Here is a 24,825-nt window from a genome sequence, read left to right on the forward strand (position 1 = left end):
CCACACAGACTTCTTTGAATCTTTAAGTGTATTGCTAGGGTTGTCGGACTCACCGCAAGAAGATGGCTGAGCCCGCCCCACACATGATGGCATGGGCGGTGCAGGCACCCACCATCTCCCCGTTGATTTCCTTCTGGCAGCAGTAGCTCTGGGAGCAGACCACCGTCCCGCACACCAGGCACATGGCAGGGGCCCGGCTGTCACTCTGGGTGCTGCTCCCTCGTGGGCAACTGCAAGAGACCCAGGGGAGCACGATTGTTATTGATGATCGCAAGCAGGGAAAGAGCTTATGGGAAGCAAGTACTGCCACAGGTTTTTTTTTTTTTTTCCCCCCACAGTGCGCAAGGATTTTGCTAAAAAACAAATGGTTTCAATATACTTACGACAAAAGTGGAACAAAGCCCCCAAAACATGTCTTTTCTTGTGCTGTGGCTGATTTTATCAATTGTCACATTTTAACAAACATGTATGGGAAAAAAAAAGTTCTGATGGTTCCCTTTTTTTCAGACATATTTGTTAAAATGTAGATCAGCAGTTACAATCTTACAAACATATTTGTACAGAGGGTGACAACTATTGAAAAGTCAGCCATAGCACATCTTAACCCCTCTGCACTAATAATCTCTTTCTTTCATGTCTTTTCTCATTGGTCCTGCTTCCTTTTATAAGGTTACTGATTCACAATAACTTAAAATTGCAAAGGTGGTTGGAGTATGCAAACAAAATGGCTAATAAGAATCACACATACTTTTGCTGATGGTTTAATGGCACGACGGAATTGAAGGATTCATTTCGACTTACGCAAATAATGATCGGTCATTCATGAGGTCGCTGTAGTCCCGAGGTAGATCAATAAGTTGGTTTATCTTGAGGGGATACCTGCAATCAGAGCAAACAGATCACAATCATTTTTATCAACCTTCCATCTTCCAGGTACTAAAACCATAGCTTCAACTGTCATTTTCTCTATTAAAACAAAGTCCAAAACCATTTTCATACTCTTCTGTCAGGTATTGATATGTAATGTCTTTTGCTGTGTTACATGGCAATTAAATGCAAATTCAATCTTTACATAAAGAAAATGACAACTGATGGAAAATTGTAAGAGTGGATGTTGTAGTGCGACCAATTTTTCGCACTTTGCTGGGAAAGAAAAGTTTGGTGTGTTTTTAAAATTCTGCGGAATCAAGACATCAATAAGTGAAACATATGATAGAGAAAAATTTTTGCGTATTTTTATTTTTGCGTTAGTTTCTGGTTATGCATAATGTGTGAAAATTTCAACACCGTGCAAATTTCCACTTTTACAATACTAAGGTATTAGTCGGGCATGGAAAATTCAAGTATCACAGCCACAATCCTACAACCAGGCAATAGCCTGATAAACAAGTTTGAAAGAAGAAGAAAATATACAAACAGACATGCACAAACACATCCCTTATTTTTACCTCTACAAGGTCTTTAAAATGGCTGAGAGATAAGTGAGAGTGCCTGATGAACAATGTACATGCAAACGCATTTAACGCCTCATACCTCTGGAAGTTTGCCCCAAAAACTTCTAAACATGATGAAGTATCTATATCTTGATACTGCCTGTCAAACTCACCTGACAAGGTCAGAGTGCTGATGAGTGACCTTTGACCTGATGTCGGGATGACAGCACCACTGTTTGATCATCTCCTCCATGAGAGGGAGTGAGGAGCAGTCAAAGAGACTGGCAAGGTTGGTGGGTAGGTCCAGATACTGGCACAGTGGCTCAAACTCATCGATGCCAGGGTCTGACCACACACAAACACAAAAGATTAACACCTTGAATATTGTGTAATATACCAATATCTATACCACAATATTCCTTGTACTGCATCAATAAATTGAGCAGTGCCAAGGCGGTATGTGAAATATCATTGCTTAATAGTTCAGTTCATTTCAACTCATTTATTCACACAGACTGGGCCTAATGAAATATTTAAAGCCAATGAAAACAACTCAAACCTAACATGCTCTTACATTAACTTGTTGAGGACAACCTGATTTTGCTGTAACACATATTTCCCATAGACACCTGCCTGAGTATATTCGGGACTACTACTATATTCGGGATACATTTAACGGGTTAAATGTATCTTGATCCAGAATAACAGTTTTAACTTTGGAAATGTGTGAAATAATGCTGTGACAACAAAATTTCAATTTGGTATAAACGCCAACTTGCTACTGCTGTTGCCGATGTTACAGATTTAACTTTGACAGGAAAAATCAGGAAAAAGATTCCACATGATGGAATATTCATTTAGTCAATGTGGAAATGATTCTCTGGCCACGAGTCTCTTTTATCTTCAAATTTCTGAAACACATTGTGGACTGCCACCTGAAGAAGAAATATATACAATGTGATATCATCGAGATGAGTGTAATCACAGAGCAACAGTGAACAATAAAATCTTTGAAGGTTTCCTTGGCGGTAGAACGTTGGGTGGTAGAAGGCTTAACGGTGCACCACGTATTCTTTCTAGGGTATGTGTGTGGCCCTGAAAAGGGCCTACCCAATTGGGGATTGGGTAGGCCCTTTTCAATGCCACACACATACCTAGAAAGAATACATGGTGCACCGTTAAGCCTTCTACCACCCAACAGTGAACAACCAACGTGGTTAACCATACGATTGCACTTATGTCATTTAAACACGCACAGATGTATTACCAGTTAAATCGATGGGTCGAGTGCATGAGAACTTCATGCATTCTTTGTAAATATTTGCTAAACACAAATGTATCAAGGAAGCATAGACAGGAATCATGCTACCACAAACATGTTTTAAAAAGTCAATATATGTTCTCAGGGGCTTTTCCTCTTTATGGTTTCACTTGACAATATTGTTGGTGTATATATCAAACGCAGATTATCACACTACAAGCTTTGATACATTTAGACATGGTGAATATTGAACAATAATGTTTAAATGAAAGGAAATGCACACACACAAAAAAAGAATATAAACCATGGTATGGACATTTATATAAGTGGAAACACAGATGCACAAATTTCATGATATAAATCATAAGAGTGGTGTTTTCCCCCTCAAATATACTGCTATGTCACAGCTGGATTTCTCATGCCGGAGCAATCATATCCTGTGACATTTTCGATACTCTCACACAACCACAATAAAGTGGTATGTCATGGGACATTGTTAAACAAACATATTAGTCCCACATGTGTTATTTCAAGTATGCACCCAACTTCTGATGCCTCCATGCAGGGCTATCAACATGAGGGCAAATCTTATACTTCATTGCATGCTGACAGTGGTGGCCTGATCAGAAGTAGACCTCTCAAGTCAAACACTGATTGGTTTTCTTGCTACCAAGATTACTCGGCAGTACATCACGAAAAAGAGAAAAATAATGAATAAACAAAAAAAAAAAAAAATCAAAATTGGTTAGAGGATGCAAACTTCAAGGCATGCTTGTACGGCACCCTCACGTCACTTCTAAGTCATGTCCAAAAGAAGCGGTGAGCCGTAAAAGAGCTCCCGGATCCCTACCCTGCGAAAGCTGACTGTCAGTGTCTGATAACTCACTCTGCAGTTCGGCCGGGTACAGCACGCCGGTGAGGAAGTGGAAGAAGATGGCGGCGCAGCGGAGGAACGGCAGGATAGCCACCTGGACGTGTTTGAGGAGGTTCCAGCCCTGGGGTGGGGGGATCCTCACCCTCTCCAATCTAGAGAGAAAAAGCACATTGAGAGAAAGACAGGAAAAGAATAAAAGAAACCGGAAGAAAGAAACAAAAGAAGGAATGGAAAGATATTGAGTAAACAAAATTTACAAATTAGGAAAATGAAACAAAATAATAAAATTATATGTGCAAAAAACAAGCTAAATGTAGAAAAAAAAGATGACAGTGAACAGTACATGGTAGACAGAGTGGATACCAAATAAACAGAAAAGATAAGAAATCTAAATCACATCCATCCCAACATGACTGACAAATATTATCACTATTTCGCCACAGATTTCATTTCTAAGACATCTGTATTTATAAGAGAAAGAGTCAACTGAGAAACCATCTGGAGAAACACATATCGCTTTAGTGTAATGTTGTGTATTTGAATTAATTCTGTGAGTTACACAGTGTATGCATGGTACTTACAGGCAAAGCTGTGTCAATAATGCAAGTCACAGGAGGGAAGAACTGTGTGCTTTGTTCTACCAAGCAAATCCCTGTGATGGTGTTTGAACCAGGCCCTACTCTCCTTGGGATTCAGCTTGCCACACTGAGGCAAACTGTCAGTGTACCCTCTGCACATCAACATTTCATAGTAAACCCCTGGGGTACAAGACTAGCACACATTTTCCCTGCAAGTTTTGCAACTAACCCCATTTTAATGATGCATGGGTCATTAACTTCTGCAATGTGCTCTTAAAATGGCATGCTTGAATTCCCACCTCTGCCTGTGGCAGTAATAATGTTGATATGCCTGATTGGATTCTGAGTTATCAAGAAACAAAGGATGAGGCATTGCAAATGAGAAGCTTTGAAAAACTGAGGGATCTGACTTACACACAGGATGGAGTAAACACATGTGATATGTTCACATGGGCACATGACCGATGTTCGTGCATCACATGACTGATGTACTTTTTACTGAATTTATGTGAACATTTTATCATTATTATCATTATCATTATTCTTTCATCTTTTTTTATTGGGGGGAGGGGCTTTTGTTTAACGATGTGAACAAACGGATTAGTGGTTGGAAAACTACTTTTTAAATGCAAAAATCAAGATATCTTGTAGATCTCATCACAACACTAAGCACTGAGGTTTGGTGTGAGTAACGGAATATGACTGAAAGCCATGCTGGATGCCCCTCTGTGGTTCTTACCCAGCTAGTTCTAGCAGCATCTCGCAGACTCGGACCAGATGGTGACCCTCCCTGCTGTGGTCCACATTGCTACCATCCTCCTCCATCGACTCATCACCCGACAGAGAATTCATCTCCAAATCATCTACGAGGAAGAGTCAAAAGAAAGCGAAATCACGAGTAAATGAAAGTGAATGAATGGAGATTATCCTGAATGGCTGCGAGGTGACATTTCTCTCTACAGGTATCCAAAGGAGATACATGTATCTGAGACCCTATGGCCCAAATTCATGAAGGTGGTTTAAACTTAGACCATGGTCTAAGATAAGCGTGAAATAGGCGTACCTTTTGACTTGCGCATTTGCTACCTGACATCTGTTGGCGTATGCAATCTGTCAATCATATTTACACAGAAGAAATTTGCATAAGCCATGGTTAAAATCATGGTTTCAATTGTACCATCTTCGTGAATTCAGGCTTGTGGGGAGAACCTATCACTTGAAAGATGAAGTCAGCGGACATCAAGGGGGTCATGGTGCCCATTTGAACAAATAGTTATTCTATCTTCCTGGCAGAGATAATTAGTTGAGTTTGATAAAAATTTTACATTGTAATTTCAAAAGAAGAAAATTTGAAATTTGGCCTCCCTGCTGGATGACAAATGGCTGCAATCACTCACTTGAGCCAAACAGGCAGGCTAAACAATGAAAGATAATAATTTTCATTTCAAAAATACATGTTGACAGCTCTGCTGGTGAGGAATGCCCTAGAAAAGCAGAGTTGGAAAGTTTAGACCAATACATTCCTGTACAACCCTCAAACCAAGGACGCTAATAATGACTATGATATGATCATATTTGCCCAGGGTAAGTGTCCAGAGTAGTAGCTTCAATGCTATTTGAAAGCAACCATTCAGGCAAGGGCCTGGTATAACGTGAGTAAACAGGTGACCCCCAAGACCCCAATCTAAATGACTGGGGTTTGATTCCAAAGTCTAGCTGAGCAATGTTGTGTGTAATCATCCCTTATGGTAAGAGGCAAAATACCCTGTCGCTCGGATAGGACATAAAATGGAGGTCCCGTGTGTGAGAGAGTAACAACTCATGCACGTAAAAGATCCCGCTTCATTCATTCATCACAAGGAACATGGTGCATACCCCCATGAGATGGTCTACCTCACATCTAACTAGACCCCATCGAAGACCAACTAGTGCAGCTGAATATGGGCTACCCAGCCATCTTGTCAGATAGAAAATGAAACCAACCAACCAACCCTGCATTACTCACATGTGATGTCCCTTGATGCTGTGAGGAGGATCTGGGCGAGATGAGCGGTGAAGACGACCCTCAGGAGGTGGTGGTCACTCACCGGACCTCCCATCAGACTCATGGACAGCCTCTCATTGCTGTTGTAGAGCCGGGGCAGCGACATGCACACACTGACCTGTGGGGCAGGCACAGAAGACACATCAAAGTAACAAAGTTTGGTGGACAGATTAACCCCAAAATATAAGCAAAAGACTTCACAGAATGTCTTTTCTCTCTCCATTTAAAAAAAAAAATTAATATAACAGTTGAGCCAGCAAGGTATGAAAATCTTTTTTTTTTCTCCCTCTATCTCTTTTTTTTTCCTGAATGTAAGTATAAGACTTCATATGGAAGGTATAAAAGCAAGGTTTTCACATGATAACCAAACCAAAGACAAAATCTTAAAAATCACATTACTGATACTTACTAGTCTAAAAATCATCATGTAGTGATTTTAATACAACCAACCTTTAGTGTTAAGAACTGTTATAAAGACAAGGAAAAGAGTATAAGGATTTTTTGTTAGACACACTTCGAATCCAAGTTGATATATCAAAAGTACAACTAGACCTACTTCAGTCCGATGAGCAATGCAAACAATTATATCCCAAAACGGATGGATAATTAAATTTGTTTGCCTTTTTTTTTCCATTTCCTGGCCAGCTCTCTCCATACAAGTCATCCAAAAGCAAATTATGATATTGATTTACATGTGACTTTATAATTCTTTCAAAATTTGCGCAACAGTTTCATTTCAAAGGCAATCTCTCTTCCAAAAAAATTTGCACAACAGTTTCATTTCAAAGGCAATTTCTCTTCCAATGTCTCTGCTGTTCCTTGAAGGTCTACGAATGAGGGATGTGGTACAGAAGGGGAAAGAGGTGTTTGTGACAACAAAAAAAAGACTAACAGTGACAAATACATGAGAAGAGGCAATATCAGAAGATAGAATGTGCATTAATATACAGGCAATGATGGTACCACAGCACATCACTGACAGCTCTTATAGAGTCAACTTGAGAATAAACGCACTTACTAGTAATGTAAACATATCAATGTCCAGTATACATGATTCCGGTGACGTCACAGAAGCTTCCTGAGGATAAAGAGCTGTGGAGGAAAACCAACAAGGAATGAGTCAAAAACAAATAAGCTGACGTTAAGGCCTAAAAAAAAAAAAAAAAAAAAAAAAGTGGTATCATTCCAAGGGCCTGTTTTATAGAGATTGCAAGTTGCAATCAATCACAAATTGTGTTTCATAAAACAACTTTGTGATTGATCACAAGTAATGCTCAATCTACTGATAGTTACGCTTGATTTTTCTTGAAATCAAGCGTGTCTTAAGAAACAGGACTTACAGTCAATATTGAACTTACGCTTGATTCAATGAGTTACGCTCAATACATTGAGCGTAAGATCAATCGCAACTCTGTCTTTATTCCAACCATTAAGCTCTGGCATAAAGGCACTAAACGTCGAAATCATTCCTCTTATCAATCTTCGAGTCTCATCTTCACATCTGACCTCTAACACAGAAGCACTAAACCCGCAAATAACCTCACCACAAACTGTGGTAATCGTGAAATTTCAGACAAAGACCGGTCAAATTCACAAGTCCTTCCTGGTGATCCAAAAAGAGAATATTGCCCTGTCACAGTACATCCTCATACCTGGTTTCATGAATTTACTCAGATGCTCATTTGAATTACTGCATACACTATACAGCCATAGAATTTGACCACAATCTGTCCTAAATCCATGAACTTTAACCTCATGGTCCTAAATTTACGAATCTTTTCTACTTGTGATTCATATAGACCTTTACTAGGCCTTAGAGAAATATTTCAACCTTTTCTTGAGTCAAGGTACCATGAGATTTTTTTTTTTTTTTTGGGGGGGGGGGGGGGGCTAAGTAAAGATGGTTAAGCAATGAACTTGTGCCAAATTTATGCAGCATCATGAAAAAATAAATAAAATAAAAACAAGACAGGAAAATATCTAGAGGAAAATAATTTATCAGCCTATCTTAATTTGTCTAAGACTGAGGTCAGTCTCTGCGGACAGACTCACCAGAGAGGAGCCTAATGGCGTGCTGCTGGACATGGGCGTAGTCACTCAGGCAGCTGTTGACCACAGCGTAGCGGATCAGGCAACGCAAGCAGTCGTCCTAGGTTGAACAAATGCAAGGCCAAAACACAACTATGAGACACACATCACCTTCAACCGATCCTAGTGTATTTCATGCAAACTAAAGCACTGAACCCACACCACTGTTTCCTCATGAACTGTGTGTCATATGGGCAATACAACTCACACATTCATTTTTCCTGAAAAACCAAACTGGAAGAAAAAAAAATCAGGCTGTTAATAATAATAATAATAATAATACATACAATTTCTATAGCGCCGTTCTCCACTTTGATTAAATGCTCAAGGCGCTTTACAATTGTACATCAAAGCAAACAGATTGAAAATACAAGTACATCACAGTAATAGAAGAAGGATGAAGAAGCAGAAAAAAAAGACATGAAAGTCTGTCTTCAAAAGACACTGGTCTTCAAAATGCACTGCTAAACAGATAGGATTTTAAATTACTCCTGAAAGATGTTATAGAGCTCGAGTCTTTCAGCTCACGAGGAAGTGAATTCCACAGTGTTGGTCCAGCTGTTAGATGTCTTATGTTTTTTTTTTCTTTTATGTATTCTAATATTATACTTCACATGAAAAGGAGTGATTGTTGGGTTTCATAACAGCGGCAACACATTTAAATACAGTATATTCATTAATGATAGACAACTTTTGCATTACACTTGATGCAAGCTCATTCATACTAAAATGTTCACAAACACTAAAAATTTGTTCATGACTGCATGCTTGCACAATTCACATTGTATCATAAGTTTATCAACATTTTTCATACAAGATATATCAATAAGCATCTATCATACTGGAAAAAAAAATAGGAGTTACGATTATATCAATGTTGTACAAGTCTAGATGTATAGCCTGAACAGTGGTTGGATGTGTGTTTACAACAAGTTTTATCTTCCTACTCACACAAACACACACAGAAACACACACATATACTTCTGTATCACATGTTTATGGAAACAAAAAATAGATTTCAGAGGCAATGAAATCTGTAATTTGGAAACTTACCTGTCTCTGTGATAGTGATCCAAACAGAGCTTTCCCTTCGTTCCTTAGTTGAATCTCTGAGGATGAAAATATGACAACAAATAATACTTGTCAGTGTCAGTGTTACTAGTAAATTTATCATCATCATTCTCGTCATCATGACCATCATCGTCATCATCCTCATTGCTATCAACATCATCAATGTCATCACCACCAGCATTCGCCACTGTCATTATTGTAATCTTCATCATCGTTATCGGCAGCATCAATGTCATCATCATCATCATCATCATCATCATCATCATCATCATCATCATCATCATCATCATCATCATCATCATTATCACAGCATCGCCATCATCACTGAGAGGTACGGATAATTCTGTTGTGAGGAAAACAATTGCTCTCCTTGCATTTATTACTATCTGGGGATAACTCCCTTTAACATCATCAAACACCGTATTGCACAATCCATGTGTGTAATCACAGGAGACTTAAAGAGATGGTTGAAGGACAACATAATATATCTATACTGGGCAATAAATTACCTTTTTCAAAAGTAATTTTTTACAGTAAAGTACTCACACAGTGCTGCCCGAGAGTAGCATGTGCTTGGTACATTCCCCACTGACAGGGAGTATCATATCAATACATCATAAACTTGATTCCACCTCACCTGTGGCCTGGATGGAGTAGGCACACGTGTTCCAGGCTAGGATCGCCATTCTCCTGTCATCGTCATTGGGCATCACATGGAGGCCGACCTGGGAATGTTTGGACAGAATATTTTGACAAAATGTTTTGACAGCTCCACGACAAATGCACTCCTGATCTCTATTCATTTATACTCCGTCCTATTCCATACTTTACTTTTCCCCTTGTTTTGTTTAGTTTTAAATGCCAATTCAATTGATTCTTGCACAGTAGTACACTGGGTGTAGTTAAATTTTTTGTTAATCTTCAATGTTAGTGCCCTAATGACAAAGAATGTGTGGTGTGTGTATGTGTGTGCATGTGCAATGTACCTATTGTGAGTTTGTGTGAGCATACATGTGCAGTCAATACTTGGCATTGAAATCCCAACTTACTGTGTACGCTGATCTTGTGAAGTGTCTGATCATCTCCTTCACACTCTCAGATATTGGCAAGCTGCAGTAGGAAGTAAAATACATGTAGGTGAGTAATAACAACAGTTTCCAACTTCAAACAAATCATGCGAGGACAGCATTAGCGAGTCAAGGAACATGGAAACTGCCATAAATAATGCAGAATGATTAGCAGAAAAGTTTCCCTGCATCAGCATTAGAGATTTACGTGTACTCGATACTTGGTAGTTTTGTTGTTGTATTTATAGGGAAACAGATGGACTGAGGTCTACCAGGGCCTTTGAAATCTTCAGAAATGTTGCAGGGGAAAATTTCCCTTCTTGAATTTGAATAGCACTTTTAGTCAATAGGCATATATTTTCAACAAAATGGCATACAATTCTATGTAATGAAATTGCTACACAAATGACATCCTGTGTAACAGCAGAGACTCCAACCCTCCTGTTTTCGACGGGAGATCTCCCGCCGAAAGCCCATTTTTGCAAAATCTCCCGTTCTCCCATTTGAGATTTGATTTCTCCCGCCCTGGCTCTGTGTCTCCCGGTGGAAAGGATTTCTTACGTATTGCTATCGTATGTTGAAAAAATAAGCCTTAGATAGCACCAGAGAACATCTAAAACCCTAGGAACTTCGCGCTTCGCACACATCAACTTGGAGTCTTCCGTTTGTTAGGGGTTTCGGGCGGGAGAATCTCCAGATCAGAAGGTGCTTGGGGTTGGAGTCTCTGTAACAGTCATATCCAAAATGCATAGCAAATTGCTATAATAATAATAATAAATATCATTTATAAAGCACTTATTACAACGTTTCTAAGCGCTAAGCGTCTCGGAGAAAATTAGAAAGGAGAAATTCAGTCATGAAGTAGATAGTAAGATGAAACACAGTACACAATACATAGTAAACACATTGTAAATTATAACTTATGGAACGAACATGACACACATATATATCTTATAAATCAAGACAAATTACATGTCATGTGATGCCAGGAAGATTATTCCCTGCTTGATGTTACCATTCAGGACGTACGATAGGAGAGCTGTAGAGGACAAGGAAGGGCAAAGTAAAACGGAAAGTTGAGGAGGTGTCATTCATACCACGAGACCTGGTTGAACTGAAAGAGCTGCTGGAACTTCTGGGAGACTGTCTCAGCCAGGAGTCTGGTCAATGATGGGATCTGGCATGGCATGAATCCTGGTCAAGGAGAAACACAAAGAGAGAGACACGGTAATAACATATAGAAATATAGACAAACAGATAGAATGATAGATACAATTTTGTAGATAGACAGATCGATAGATAAATTGCAAGATAGATAGATAGATAGATAGACGGATCAATAGATACATAGACAGGTAGATAGATAGTAAGGTAGATAGATAAATTGATAGATTGATAGATAGATAGATAGATAGATAGATAGATAGATAGATAGATATGAAGATGGACAGATAAAAAGATATACCAAGAATCAATAGACAAATAGATTGATAAATAGATGTACAGACAGACAGAAAATAAAGATGGATGGATAGATAGATGGACAGAAAGACATAGAGAGAAACAAAGACAGATAGAGAACAAACATGAATCTTGCAGGCATGTATCATTTCTATCTTCACACATCTGGTGTCAGAAGGATTATTATTTCAATCAGCAACTAATGATGAATAAGGATAAACATGGAAGGTAGTACTGAGCTAGCTTTGATGTTAACTGCTTTCTTAGTTCTGACCAAAATTGTATCATATTTTTCAGAAAAGGAGAAGGCTTGACAGAATAGGTCACCACTTTTGAAATGCATCAAAAATGCAGACTGTATAATCAAAATAACAGGTTATCGGGGGAACTTACTGCCTTCGACGTGTGGAAGACATAGAAACGAGTTTGAAAAGATGAAAATCATTACCCACTTCCTTTTCAGCTTATACATCTGAAAAAATAAATCTAAGTATCATGAAATCAAATAGATTGTCACACAAGTCTAAGATCCCATCTTTGCTCATGCTATATTTCCACATTTAAGGTACTCCCTGATCGAGTAACTTATCCAAGGACAAATAAGGCGATACACCTTGCTCATACTTCATCTTCCCTTGACTTCCTTTTTATCTCAGAAGTGCTTGAGAACAGACTTACTTCCCACACCAATCTCTCCTTCAGCCCCTGTCCTCTCGGGCACGGCTCCTGTTTTCTCTTTGGCATCATCCTTGGACTCCATCCCAACATCATCACCCCAAGCTGCACCCGCCGCAGCCCCGCCGCCGACCGCTCCCATGTCCTCGTCACCAGCCCCAGCAGCGGCCTCTCCCTCCATGTGGGCCCCTGCGTTACCATGGCCGAGCACATCGTCTTCTGCCTCATCCTCATCCTCGTCCTCCTCTTCCTCCTCTTCGCCCTCATCGGCTGCCTCGTCATCCCCAGCCGCTGCGGCACCGTCACTCGGTGCACCTTCTCCCGACTCCATCGGGACCACGTCGGACTCCTGGTTCTTCCCCGTTGCCGTGGCAGCCGTCTCAAACTCCTGCTGCTGGGCGGAGGCTTGTAAGGTCTTCTGGATGCCCTCCAGCCACTCCTGCAGGCTGATTGGGGTCTCGGGAGATTTCCTGCAGCAACCATCAGGACAAAAAATCCATGGATGAAAATAGCCTAGTTTGAACCTATATCACAGTCACTTTTGATCGTTTAAGGAATAATGTAATGAAATATTCCTACTGTCACACATTCCTACTTTCAAACACTGGATTGTATCAAAGGTACAAAAAGTCAACAAGAGACATCATAAGAATCATCCATATTTTTGTTTTCCTATCAAAAACCAACTTATAGCAATAGATTTAACAGAATCTTTAACATCACATTGCTTCAACAACAAATCACAATCTCATTCTGGTGTCAACCTCCACCACAAACTATATATCTACAAAAAAAAAAACAAACAAACAAAAAAAAAAAACGAGGAAAAACTCTCTAAATGTCTTATCATGAAAGAATATCAGGACACCCGACTATCACAACCGAGTAACATGAGTACCTTTCTGCGACAGCGCCCTCCTGCGCCGCATTCTGCAGGCTGTGGACTGATGGGAGGAGTGGGATGACGGTGTTGCTGAGCGTCTCACACAGGGGACACAGGAACTGGTGCTGGCTGATGTCATAGTTCAGCGCTCCACGCAGATTCCGTCGCTGCTCCTTGGCCATTAGAGACTCAAAAAACCTGTTGTATAAACAAAATTATGCCCCCAAACATGCAATTACTTTACAGAAACATAAATTCCTACAGGTGTACTCTGAAATTACTTTGTACATTGATATTCTCTTCAGTTATACATGAGATATTTTCATCACTATATTGATAAACTACATGTACATTCAAAAACATTGTTATTAAATTTGGTGGACACATACATTCATTTTCCTCAACAACAAAAAATGGTTTGGCAAAAATTCAGAATGTTGTCCTCCATTTAATTCTATCTCAAGCATGCAAAACCAAGACACGATTTTCTAAGTACACTATGCTCCTTCAGCACACATTTACAATGCTGCAGAAGCCAGAAATTCTGTAGAACCTGCCATTTGCATTTAGTGGGTAGTAATATTAATTGCACATTATTCACCAACTGGCATATTAACTGATGCTGTTCATACCAATCAGCATTCACATACTGAAACTGACTGTCAATAGGTAAAAGATGATGTCACCCCCCCCCCCCCCCTCCCCCATAGTCCACATTAGATCACCACAGTACTCACAAGATGTGATATCTTTACACCAAAGTGGATTGTCCAACTTTGATTTCAAATCCAAATTTTGGTGATCGACCTAACGCTAAGTGAATAGATTGTCAAGTTCAAACTTCAGTGCACAGGCACGAAAAAGGTTAAGAGCAATGGCATCTGCAGATCAGTTTTGCGACATCTTACCCCTGCCAGCAGGTGGCATGCATGATGTGGCCGCAAGAGTTGACATTCGTTCCCCAGTAGAGATTGGCGCTAGCAAAAAGTGGATCAAATTTCTCTGCAGAGCAAGAAACATAAATCGGCAAAATAGATTACATGACCCCGAGTCTCTCTTCCCCTTGAACTGTTCTCACATAACAACATTGCTCTTCTAATTGAAATACAGATTTGTACGATATTTCTGGATATTTCTGAATGTCTCTGATTCTTTGATGGGAGTGTTGCATCACTTACATGTTTTGCACAATTCAAAATTGTCCCTGGAAGGTCGTTCCACAACATCACATCATGTCAATAAATCTATCTCGTATATACTCTCACAGCACTTTCTGTAAAATATGGCATATGTTCTCAAGGATTTACAGCAATATCCTTTTTTTTTCCCTCATCAGTACTACAAAAATAAAAATTATAACAAAAAACAAACAAAAACAGCATCTACTAGGTGTCTGAACAAATTGACATGGTCAATACAAATCATCACATTCTCCATGGATGAATATCACACATAAACTTGCAATGAATTATTGCTTTCTGACTGCCTGATCATGTTCACAACAATTGATCATCCTACACAATGTTGAAGAAAGAAAAAAATGTGAACAAAGGAAAAGAGATATTTTTTTGTATGGGTGCAAGGGTTGATTCGGAGACGCTTTTTGTTAATACATTGTAGTTTCTATATATTGATTCAGTCAGTCTTCTTTTTTTTAGGCATGAAAATGCACATGAAGTAAAAACATTTCCGATTCCTCTGACACAAAACATTACAGTCCTGTTCTACACATTCTCCAGCTGTGAGTCAGAATCGTACTCCACTATTTTGAAATATCCTACATGTTTCATTACATTAATGGTGTCAGCATGATATTTATCATTACAGCACAGGTGCATTACACATCTACAATTTCCCCTCCTCTACCATGTAATATATAGGTAATTATATAACACCGAAATAGATCCTTGTCAATTGATTAGTTGTTTGATATTGATCATTTGTCCCATTTTACTATTACATCATAATTTGTGCCATTGTGGCTCCATTTACCGTGCAATCTTGGATCCGTGCCATTTGCTCCATTCGCACACATGCCGAAATCCTGGCACACTACGTACGTAAAATGATTGCATTTGCAGTGTGCATGCGATCACGCATAATGACGGACAGCGCGCTAGCGTATAGCACCGAGCACTCTCTCGATCTCAGATCTCGAAATTCTCTCTTGTTTCTGAATTCATAAAACATCACATGACAAGGATTTATTTTTAGGTGTTATATAATTCAAATGATAAACGCTATTTCATTTCTGCAATGGACATTATATTTCATTCGGTGAAAGATTAAATCTTTGGTCCTTTCAACGAGGCGCAGCAGAGTTGAATGGATCATTTCATCTTTCACCTTATGACATATTCTGTCCATATAAACATTCATTATTTGTATAAAGTACAAGCCACAATTGGTGGGTGGCTTTACTTACCAGGGTTCTCTATTCTTTTATGTCTTGCTTTTGAGAGCACTGTTGACCTGTCAGATTGAAACAGAAATGGGTCAGAAGTGTTAGAGATTGTGCAATGGTATTGAAGCCTTCTATCTAAAATTATCTTTCATTCTATTTATCTCTCACTCTTCTTTGATTTGGGAAAATATTACATATCAATACATCTCATTAACATCATTCATATAATCTTGTTACTAATAACTATAAGGTGTGTGAGCACAGAAGGTAGTTTGATGTATGCAACAGCTCTGTGGGCTGACATCTTTGGATAAAATATTCCAGTACCAAACTGATGCTACATTTTTATTTGAAGACACACATTAATGGCAGGTCAGCTGCACGATTTTTGCTTTTTTCTTAGTATTAATTTTCTAGAAATGGGTATTTTGTTGTCTGATTCCATCTTCTTTTCAACTTGACAGCTGCATCTGAGAACCTACGGCAAAAGTCAAGAGGTTAAAGTACTGTAAAACATGATATATTTGTGGCACAAAAATTTTGAGAATTGGAGCCGATGGCCTTTTTCGCGACATGGAATTTTCACGTATTGCCACTGGCATTCAATGCATATAGTGTAGACAAGAACTTTTGCATGCATTGTAATTTTGTGAATCTTGGCTCTCGCAAAATTCGCGAAATTATAATGCACGAGAACATTCCTCGTTTTACAGTACCTTTGGATGAATGCAGCTAACACCATGGCTTTATTATCAAATGCTATATCTTCCTCCTCTTGACACAGGATGCAGGTTGCCGTGGACACCTCGGCCATGATGGCCGGGCTCTGCCGGGGACCGAGGCAGCAGGGGTACTCAGAGCCAATAGGCTCTCTGTGAAGATAGAGGAAAGAGAGAAGGGGGGGGGGGGGGGGGGCAACAACAGTGATTATTGCTGTAGAAAAATGCATCTGCAAACATGAATAAGTCTGGTACAACAGTCTGGAACAAACACACAAAGTCACAAACAAACTGCAAAAAAATTTAGTAGACTATTCCTACAAAAAATACAATCAACTCTACACTGGGAGTAGGAAAAATCTTGGGCTGATTGGAATCCTTTCGAAATAAAGATTTTTCAGAATTATGTAATTGTAAAAAAAATGCCTATTAGAATATCTGAGCAAAGTATATACACATAGGCAGAGGTATCAAAACAACCACAATTTAAAAAGAAACTTTGAATATCTAAAAATTTGTTCTTACCCAGTGTCCATGCTACAGGTGGAGGAGGTTCGGTGACGAGGGACGCTCTCGTTGGTGGCATCGAAGAACTCTGGATTTTTTCGGATAAAGTTTTTCTGCATGGCAGACATCTGCGTCATGAGGTGCTCGCGGCGTTTCTTGGCCAGCGCCGCCTTGCGCTTGCGCTCTTCCGCATCCTTGGCCGCATCCTCCTTGGCTGAGGCACTGGCTGGAGGAGGTGGTGGCTTCATTTGGGCAGCTGGGTGGCCCGTCAGCTTCTGGACCTGCTCGAATTTCTGCAGAAACGGAACACAGGAACAACAGAGATTGATCGATTGTAATTCATCTTCACTTTGCGTTCACAAAAACAAAGAGGCAAAGATATCTGAATCAAAACAAGGAAAAGTAGAAATTACGCGGTGCGTAACATACGTCCCCGCCGGAAGTAGCATTTAGTGGCAAAATGTACAATATAGGTAAAAAATCAAGGTCAAAGGTCAAAGAAGTCAAAGGTCAAAATTCTGTGTACAAGTTTTGAAGCCCTCACCTAGTGCCATCACATAAAGCAAACGGAATCGAAATTGGGTTAGAAATGGCGAAGGAGTAGCATTTTGTAGCCAATGTACAATATAGGTCAAAAATCAAGGTCAAAGGTCAAAGAAGGCAAAGGTCAAAATTCTGTGTAGAAGTTTTGAAGCCCTCACCTAGTGCCATCACATAAAGCAAACGGAATCAAAATCGGGTTAGAAATGGCGAAGGAGTAGCATTTTGTAGCAAAATGTACACTATAGGTAAAAAATCAAGGTCAAAGGTCAAAGAAGTCAAAGGTCAAAATTCTGTGTAGAAGTTTTGAAGCCCTCACCTAGTGCCATCACATAAAGCAAACGGAATCGAAATCGGGTAAGAAATGGCGAAGGAGTAGCATTTTGAAGCAAAATGTACAATATAGGTAAAAAATCAAGGTCAAAGATCAAAGAAGTCAAAGGTCAAAATTCTGTGTAGAAGTTTTGAAGCCCTCACCTAGTGCCATCACATAAAGCAAACGGAATCGAAATCGGGTAAGAAATGGCGAAGGAGTAGCATTTTGTAGCAAAATGTACAATAAAGGTAAAAAATCAAGGTCAAAGGTCAAAGAAGTCAAAGGTCAAAATTCTGTGTACAAGTTTTGAAGCCCTCACCTAGTGCCATCACATAAAGCAAACGGAATCGAAATCGGGTTAGAAATGGCGAAGGAGTAACATTTTGAAGCAAAATGTACAATATAGGTCAAAGGTCAAGGTCAAAGGTCACAACTGAAATTCTGTGTAGAAGTTTCAAAGCTCCCATGTAGTGCTATCATATAAAGCAAACAGAATCAAAATTGGCTCATAAATGACAGAGAAGTAGCAAATTGAACATTTTGATCACACACGGACGCACAGACGGACGGACGGACACACGGACGGACGGACGTCCGTTAGCACGCTACAGACGGACGGACGGACACACGGACACACACACGTACGGAGCCCGTTTCATAGTCCCCTGCTCAAACTCGTTCGGCGGGGACAATAACTGTCATGATACCATGACATTTTGTTTTTTAATGATATAAATGATATTCAAAACGTATACTTTTGTAGCAACAGATGAATGCAATGGCCCTACACAGACTGGTAATTCACAAGTTTCGTGGTGTCCTTTGTATCACAATGATGTCACTGAATAAACAGTTACTAGTTGAACACTGCAACAACTTACATCTCAGCCCTGTGTCACAGAAATATCTGTGAGTTTTTAAGTTGCAAAGATGGCCATTACCATGGCAACATTTACTAATGTAACAGCTGATTGGTTGTTTCCTACCTGCTGCCAAAGCAACTGCAATTATTTCAATGAGGTGGGAGGAGGGAGGATAAGGGTGGGTAGGCAAAGGGGGTAGTGAATGGAATAGTGAGAGTATTAAAGTTGAACTCACCTCTAGCACCCACTGAAGGAACTCACTGTGAGCCTCAAAACGGGCATAACCCACCAGACCCTGAAGGGCCTCCAAGAGACTGGGGGACCCTGCATGACAAGATGCAGGAGAAACAAAACAAGACAAGTTAACACTGATATTTTTAAAAATGCAAGAAATGGCTGGATAGATCCTTTTTTCAAGCATCAAATACAGATGCAAGATTATTTCTGAAAATCCAGATTTGTGACAAAAATGATGCATATTCTGAGTGTCAATGGACTAGTCCCGCCTCAAAATAAAAAATTCACATTTCGTAGCTGCCTCATGTTGCTTCATTCAAAAATTCTTCAACTATGAAACAGGACTTCTGTCATTTCCCCTTCTACTATTGCAAACTTCAATCCATTACAACTATCAACGCCATCGATATCCCCCCCCCCCCAAAAAAAAAAAAAAAAAAAAAAAAAAGGAAGACAAGGCAAGGAAACCTTCGGGGAAAAGTTTACAAAGAATTTCTACAGCTTGTGAGGATTGTGAGTTTCTTCAATTTGTCTCCCTCTACAAATTTCTTCTAGTGCAACTATCTGAATGGGTTGTCAGGACGAGGAAATCTGCTTGTGACTTACCGTGTGCTGCCTTGATCATGAATGTCATTGGTTTGCCCTCCTTGTGACTGGCCTCTGATTCTAAGATTGCCACGCCCACCAGGTAGAGCACCTTTGAAGAGATGGAGGGACACAAGCAAATTGGATAAGTGAACAGTAAAAGCGAGTACAAAAGGCAATAATAAACACACAGACTGCATCCATCTTGCTTACACTGATCCAATGATAACTAACACAGAGTCTCCTTGATCCTGTATGTACATTTAAAGCCTATTTCATCCTCCTTGTTTCAATTATATAGCTTGAAGCAAGGTGCTATGTCAACTTGGGTGTCACAGGTTAAGGATATGAAGGACGTTTTTCCTGCTATGCGTTACAAATCTCAGGGTATATTTACTTTCAAACAAAGACTTCCAAACAAAAACTGTCCATCCAGTTTACTGAGACAACACAATGCATTCAGTAGAACCAAACAGTTTTCTGTTACCACACCCTCATATACCATTGCTACCCCCTCCTCCTCCTCTCCTCCTCCCCTCCCCTCCCCCTCCCCCTCCCCTCCCTTCCCACACCCCGACTCACTCTGTGCATAATGTTGTCAGTGAGGTGGATTCCCTTCGGCTTGCGAACCCTCAGCAGCAGTGTGCGTATGATGAACATGAAGGTGTCGCAGTGGAGGATGCGTAGGAGTGGCTTGAAGCTGGCCGTCAGCCCTGGCTGCTTGTGTGGCACAATCACTGGTGGTGACAACGATGAGAGAGCAAAAAATAAAGTGTTCAGCATCCACTGCCATAACTCAAGTCTTCTGAGCAACAAAGGACATGTTGACTGACTGACTGAATGAATGGCCATGTTCAAGCGCTAAAAAGCAAAGCAAACCGAACCATACTGTATTATGCCAGATTGTGAGCATTGGAGTACCTGTGGAGATAGCGCACCTTCAGGAGTTGTGTTTGGACTCGCGTCAGAGGGGTGATATGTTTTGTAGAAACAGGATCATGCATCTGGCACACTTATGCAACATACAGGTGCCTGTAACACGTTTATGCAACATACAGGTGTCCGTAATACAGAGAAACAACTTTGTATTACGACGTAGCACATGTTACATGTATCCTTCTCGTGTCAATTTTTGGTACGGTAAGCTTATGGACCACTTTGCATTCGAGCGCTCTGTGGCACAGGATGGTACATTATGCTTTTGGAGCACATCATATGAGTGGTCCACTTTTAGCATGGTATGGTACGTTACATTTCGGGAGGGTTCGAGCGCTCCTCTGGCATGGGTACTGTACAGTATGGTACACTTTAGGAGAGCACTCAACCACACCCAATCACTGCCATGCCCTTGCATCAAATGCTACACTACAATATTTTTTTTAACACAAACTTCATATATCACATCACCTCTGCTCTGCTCATGTATTAGATGGCCCTCAATCAAAGCATTTAAACTTAGCATCACTTATCAGTGCACACTGTCATTTATTGTTTACTCACATTGAGGTTTCCCTTCCAGCTTTCTTCTCTGCCTGATTTGCTCCTCAGACTGTAATGAGATGGGAAATATATAGATGTAAACCAAACATTATTTCCACGAAGGTAATAACACAACACATCCTTCATAATGAAAGTATCCCAACACTATGCAACTTCTGTCATCCCTGTTGTGATATATGACGTTATGACTCTACGTCACCTTCAGTCTTCCTATGCTACTTGAAGTAATTAAATGTATGAGCATTAATGTCAACTTTCTCTTCTTGGGATAGATGCAATGCATTTTCCTGGCAGCTTTTGAAAAATGCTAATGGCTATGCCACCCAAGCATAGGCCCTAAGAAGGAATGCCGTATCTTTGTATACGAGTAAATATTGTCAAAACAGTTTCTGCATCTGCCTCCCCGTGATCATATGTTTGTAAGCACAAGAGCAAGTCTTTGCTTGGTTTGTGCTTGGTTTGTCTTACTACAACCGATATTGTACAATTTTGTTGCAATGGGCTTACATATTTTAGAATTTTGCAGTCAATGTTTCCATTTGTTGCTTCAAATCATTTGTATCTAACAATCTTTATTCAAAGTCATCATAATAGCAGCACACATAGACTCTGTCACAAGAATGATGATTCAAATAAACCTATCTTTTATCTATACAGCCACATACGCCTACCCAACATGACTAGGGACACATACCTTGGTTTGATCCACCTTGCCATAGTGGTAGAAATAAGGGCTGTACTCATCTAGGCAGTCTGTCTTCAGCTCGTACATTCCTTTTCCTACGCCACCCGTCGGCTTCCTGAAACGACAGCGTAGCATGCAACAAGTTGATATCTCGAACTGACGATTACCACCTGGTATGTAGAATTATCCAATCTATGCTGTTCTTAACCCATCTACTTTTCAATGCACAGTATATGTGCATATATATTCAATGCATACTAGTGAACAGGTATACTGATAATAGTCAGTATGTCCGGGGATAGAGCCTTCTCTTCTGTTGCACCACGTCTGTGAAACTCTCTACAAGTCCTGCTTTGGAATTGCAACAACCGCAATACCTTCAAATCTGAACTGAAGACCTACATTTTCCAGCAACTTTGTGAATGATGTGTGACACATTGTGGGAGCTAGGTGCCTTTGAATGTTTCACAGATAATTGGCGCTATATAAATGTTGTTTCATCATCATCACTGATTGATCATGATGCCTCAGTCACTCGGTTAATAATTTGAAGCATGAAATCAAAGTAGAATCCACTGAAGTATAACATTCAACATATAATGGTTATCAGTTTGTGCAAGGAGAGTGTTAAACATACCAGCCATTACACTGGAGATCTGCCTACTTACTACTTCTTACACTCTCTTTATCCACAGAGCCTCGCTTGTAAAAAGCAGTGGCTGTAATTTTCAACACCTATGAACTAGGCACTAGCTGACTGGTTGCAAAAAGTTATTACTCAATCATTATCGACAATTTCATGATGATTTTGGTTATAAAAGATACAGAAGGGAAAAAACACACACACCCCAACCATCTAAGCTTGATACTTACTTGAAGTCTGCAACGTGGTTGATCACTGCTTCCATCCCAGTCTCATGGCAGTGCTGGAAATGAAACAATTCAAAAATCATATTAATTATGATATTGATTAATGAATAATAATCAACCTTCAGATGTGAGTTTCTTCAATATGTCTCCCTCTACAAATTAAATTTGTTAAGAGTGCAACTGCTGATCTGTAAATTAACAATCATGCCAGAAAAAAGGAACCAGTGGCACTCGAACCGGTCATCTACTGCTAGAAGGAGACAAATTTAGAGGGAGACAAATTGAAGAAACTCACACCTGAACCTTCACCCCTCTGAATAATATCTTTCTTTCATTTGATAATCAACATATCAAAATCATTTTCATACTCGAGTGCATATGCAGATACCTTAGTGAATATTACCTATTACAAGAACAGAGAGTTTCCCCATCTATCCTCTCAAATTTCTGCCAACTGCAACAAAAGAGCAAAGATATACATAGCTTGGGGTTAGGGTTGAAAGGTGAGAGGTCATATAAAGTGTATGTGACTTACATCCTCTGGCAGGGCTTTGGTGAGCTCGCTGTGAGCCATGGGGTTGATACACAGCTGGTGGAGGACCTCTCGTCGCACGCGAGCCTCGTCCGACACTTCACCCACCCCTCGCACGTACCTCTCACCTGCAATGCAAAAATAAAGTGGGGTTTGGGGGACATATGAAACGTAAGCACTCGGCCTTAATTCCAATGTCATGTACATTGTTTCTTTATGCAGTAATTGACACATATTTCAATCATCACACAAAACCAGTGTATCTGAAATTGACACTGATTCCACTAGATATTTGATCACTTCTGAAATCAACAGGCAGGAGATGCCTGGCAGTAAAGTTGCCGGTCTGAATACAGTCGGCCATTTGACAGCAGGAGCAGCTTGACAATGAGCATTACCGCTGGAATACATGCATCTTAGCACAGAGCAACACATTCTTGACATGATTTGGCGAACTCAGCTTGCCTATGAAGGCATGTCATGTTTACCAGTCAGTGCTCTTCCATTCTTTCTCTCCGTAGATCATGTAGGTTGGGCAACACATAATAGTTACGTTCAGACCCTTAATCTCAATGATAGCTATCTTTGAGAATAAGCTTGTAGTTGCACACTGTGTAGACACACTCATTGATAGCTACGTTGAAGTTGACTCAAAGATAGCTATCCACGTGATATCTCAGGGTTAGAACTCTATCAACCAGCCGCGGGGGTCCCCACTCGTAGTTAGGCATCCTGTGGACAGAACTTGTTGATAGGAACTTGTAGATAAGCGTAGTTTCGGGGGAGAGTGAGCCTATCCTCTACACAAAACAAAGCAAAACAAAGTGGTCCTAATAAAAGGTGGGTCCCACCTTTTACTAAAATCTCTTTGTTTCTGGATATCTCAGCCATTTCAAAACCAATTTTCATCAAATACACTTTGATTTCCTTTTTAGAACTGTATGCTCTTTGATATTTCATATAAGTGGTTCCTAATTATCTTGCAAAAATTTCAAACCTGAATCCCCATCCCAACCAAAACTATATCATCCCTCTAATGAGAGAAATACTGAGGAGCACTCACAGAGAATTGTGATGAGAAGACCCAGGAATTCCTCAGTGATGACTGGCAGATGAGCATTGCAATCCTGAACAAACAAAAAAAAGGTAAGAAACAACAATTACAAAAAACATTGCCATTAACATCTTGACATGGATAATGTGGATTATGACTATTATAATCTAGTGGATTGTGGATGAAAAGGAGCTACATCGGGAAAGTCCTTTCAGTCACTAGCAATCAGTGATCAATCTGATTGTTAATATACAAATGACGCACAGGTCTGAGTGCATCAGTCGGAATTGTGTGCATAAGGTAACTATGGAATGCTTAACCCACGAGGCGAAGCCTAGTGGGTTTAGGCCAAATTCCATAGTTACCGCATGCACACTATATTCTGACTTACGCACGAAAAGACATGTGCGTCATCTGCTTTATAGAATGGGTAATTTTCTTGCCAAAAACCCATTTTTCTATCGTGTTACACAATGACAAATTTACTGGATGCATTTCCTTTTGGCTTGCCATAGACGAGAGCCCAAAAACCATGCATCAGTTTTTACTGGACGAATGGTTTCTCCTCAGAACCATGC

At 40.0% G+C, this 24,825-nt stretch overlaps 1 protein-coding gene across 1 annotated transcript in view; it reads right to left on the reverse strand.

Moving 5' to 3' along the window:
- LOC139708240 (E3 ubiquitin-protein ligase UBR2-like) overlaps positions 1–24,825 on the reverse strand; it is a gene marked incomplete at its 5' end in the record, with an annotated part of 50,123 nt that overhangs the window by 5,341 nt on the left and 19,957 nt on the right. Inside the window, 26 exons of the mRNA XM_071620213.1 lie at positions 54–230; positions 802–879; positions 1,607–1,778; positions 3,581–3,720; positions 4,886–5,009; positions 6,152–6,308; positions 7,209–7,282; positions 8,243–8,339; positions 9,332–9,387; positions 9,987–10,074; positions 10,399–10,459; positions 11,514–11,610; positions 12,556–13,022; positions 13,451–13,633; positions 14,344–14,437; positions 15,861–15,907; positions 16,556–16,711; positions 17,084–17,358; positions 19,020–19,108; positions 19,628–19,718; positions 20,189–20,343; positions 21,107–21,155; positions 21,801–21,906; positions 22,665–22,717; positions 23,197–23,321; positions 24,257–24,320. Coding sequence (XP_071476314.1) covers positions 54–230; positions 802–879; positions 1,607–1,778; positions 3,581–3,720; positions 4,886–5,009; positions 6,152–6,308; positions 7,209–7,282; positions 8,243–8,339; positions 9,332–9,387; positions 9,987–10,074; positions 10,399–10,459; positions 11,514–11,610; positions 12,556–13,022; positions 13,451–13,633; positions 14,344–14,437; positions 15,861–15,907; positions 16,556–16,711; positions 17,084–17,358; positions 19,020–19,108; positions 19,628–19,718; positions 20,189–20,343; positions 21,107–21,155; positions 21,801–21,906; positions 22,665–22,717; positions 23,197–23,321; positions 24,257–24,320 — 3,275 coding nt within the window. The remainder of the gene's footprint in view (positions 1–53; positions 231–801; positions 880–1,606; positions 1,779–3,580; positions 3,721–4,885; positions 5,010–6,151; positions 6,309–7,208; positions 7,283–8,242; positions 8,340–9,331; positions 9,388–9,986; positions 10,075–10,398; positions 10,460–11,513; positions 11,611–12,555; positions 13,023–13,450; positions 13,634–14,343; positions 14,438–15,860; positions 15,908–16,555; positions 16,712–17,083; positions 17,359–19,019; positions 19,109–19,627; positions 19,719–20,188; positions 20,344–21,106; positions 21,156–21,800; positions 21,907–22,664; positions 22,718–23,196; positions 23,322–24,256; positions 24,321–24,825) is intronic.

Source organism: Diadema antillarum, unplaced genomic scaffold, assembly GCF_040938485.1.
Source record: "Diadema antillarum isolate AM-2024a unplaced genomic scaffold, OU_Dant_1.0 scf00000036, whole genome shotgun sequence".
Lineage (NCBI taxonomy): Eukaryota > Metazoa > Echinodermata > Echinoidea > Diadematoida > Diadematidae > Diadema > Diadema antillarum.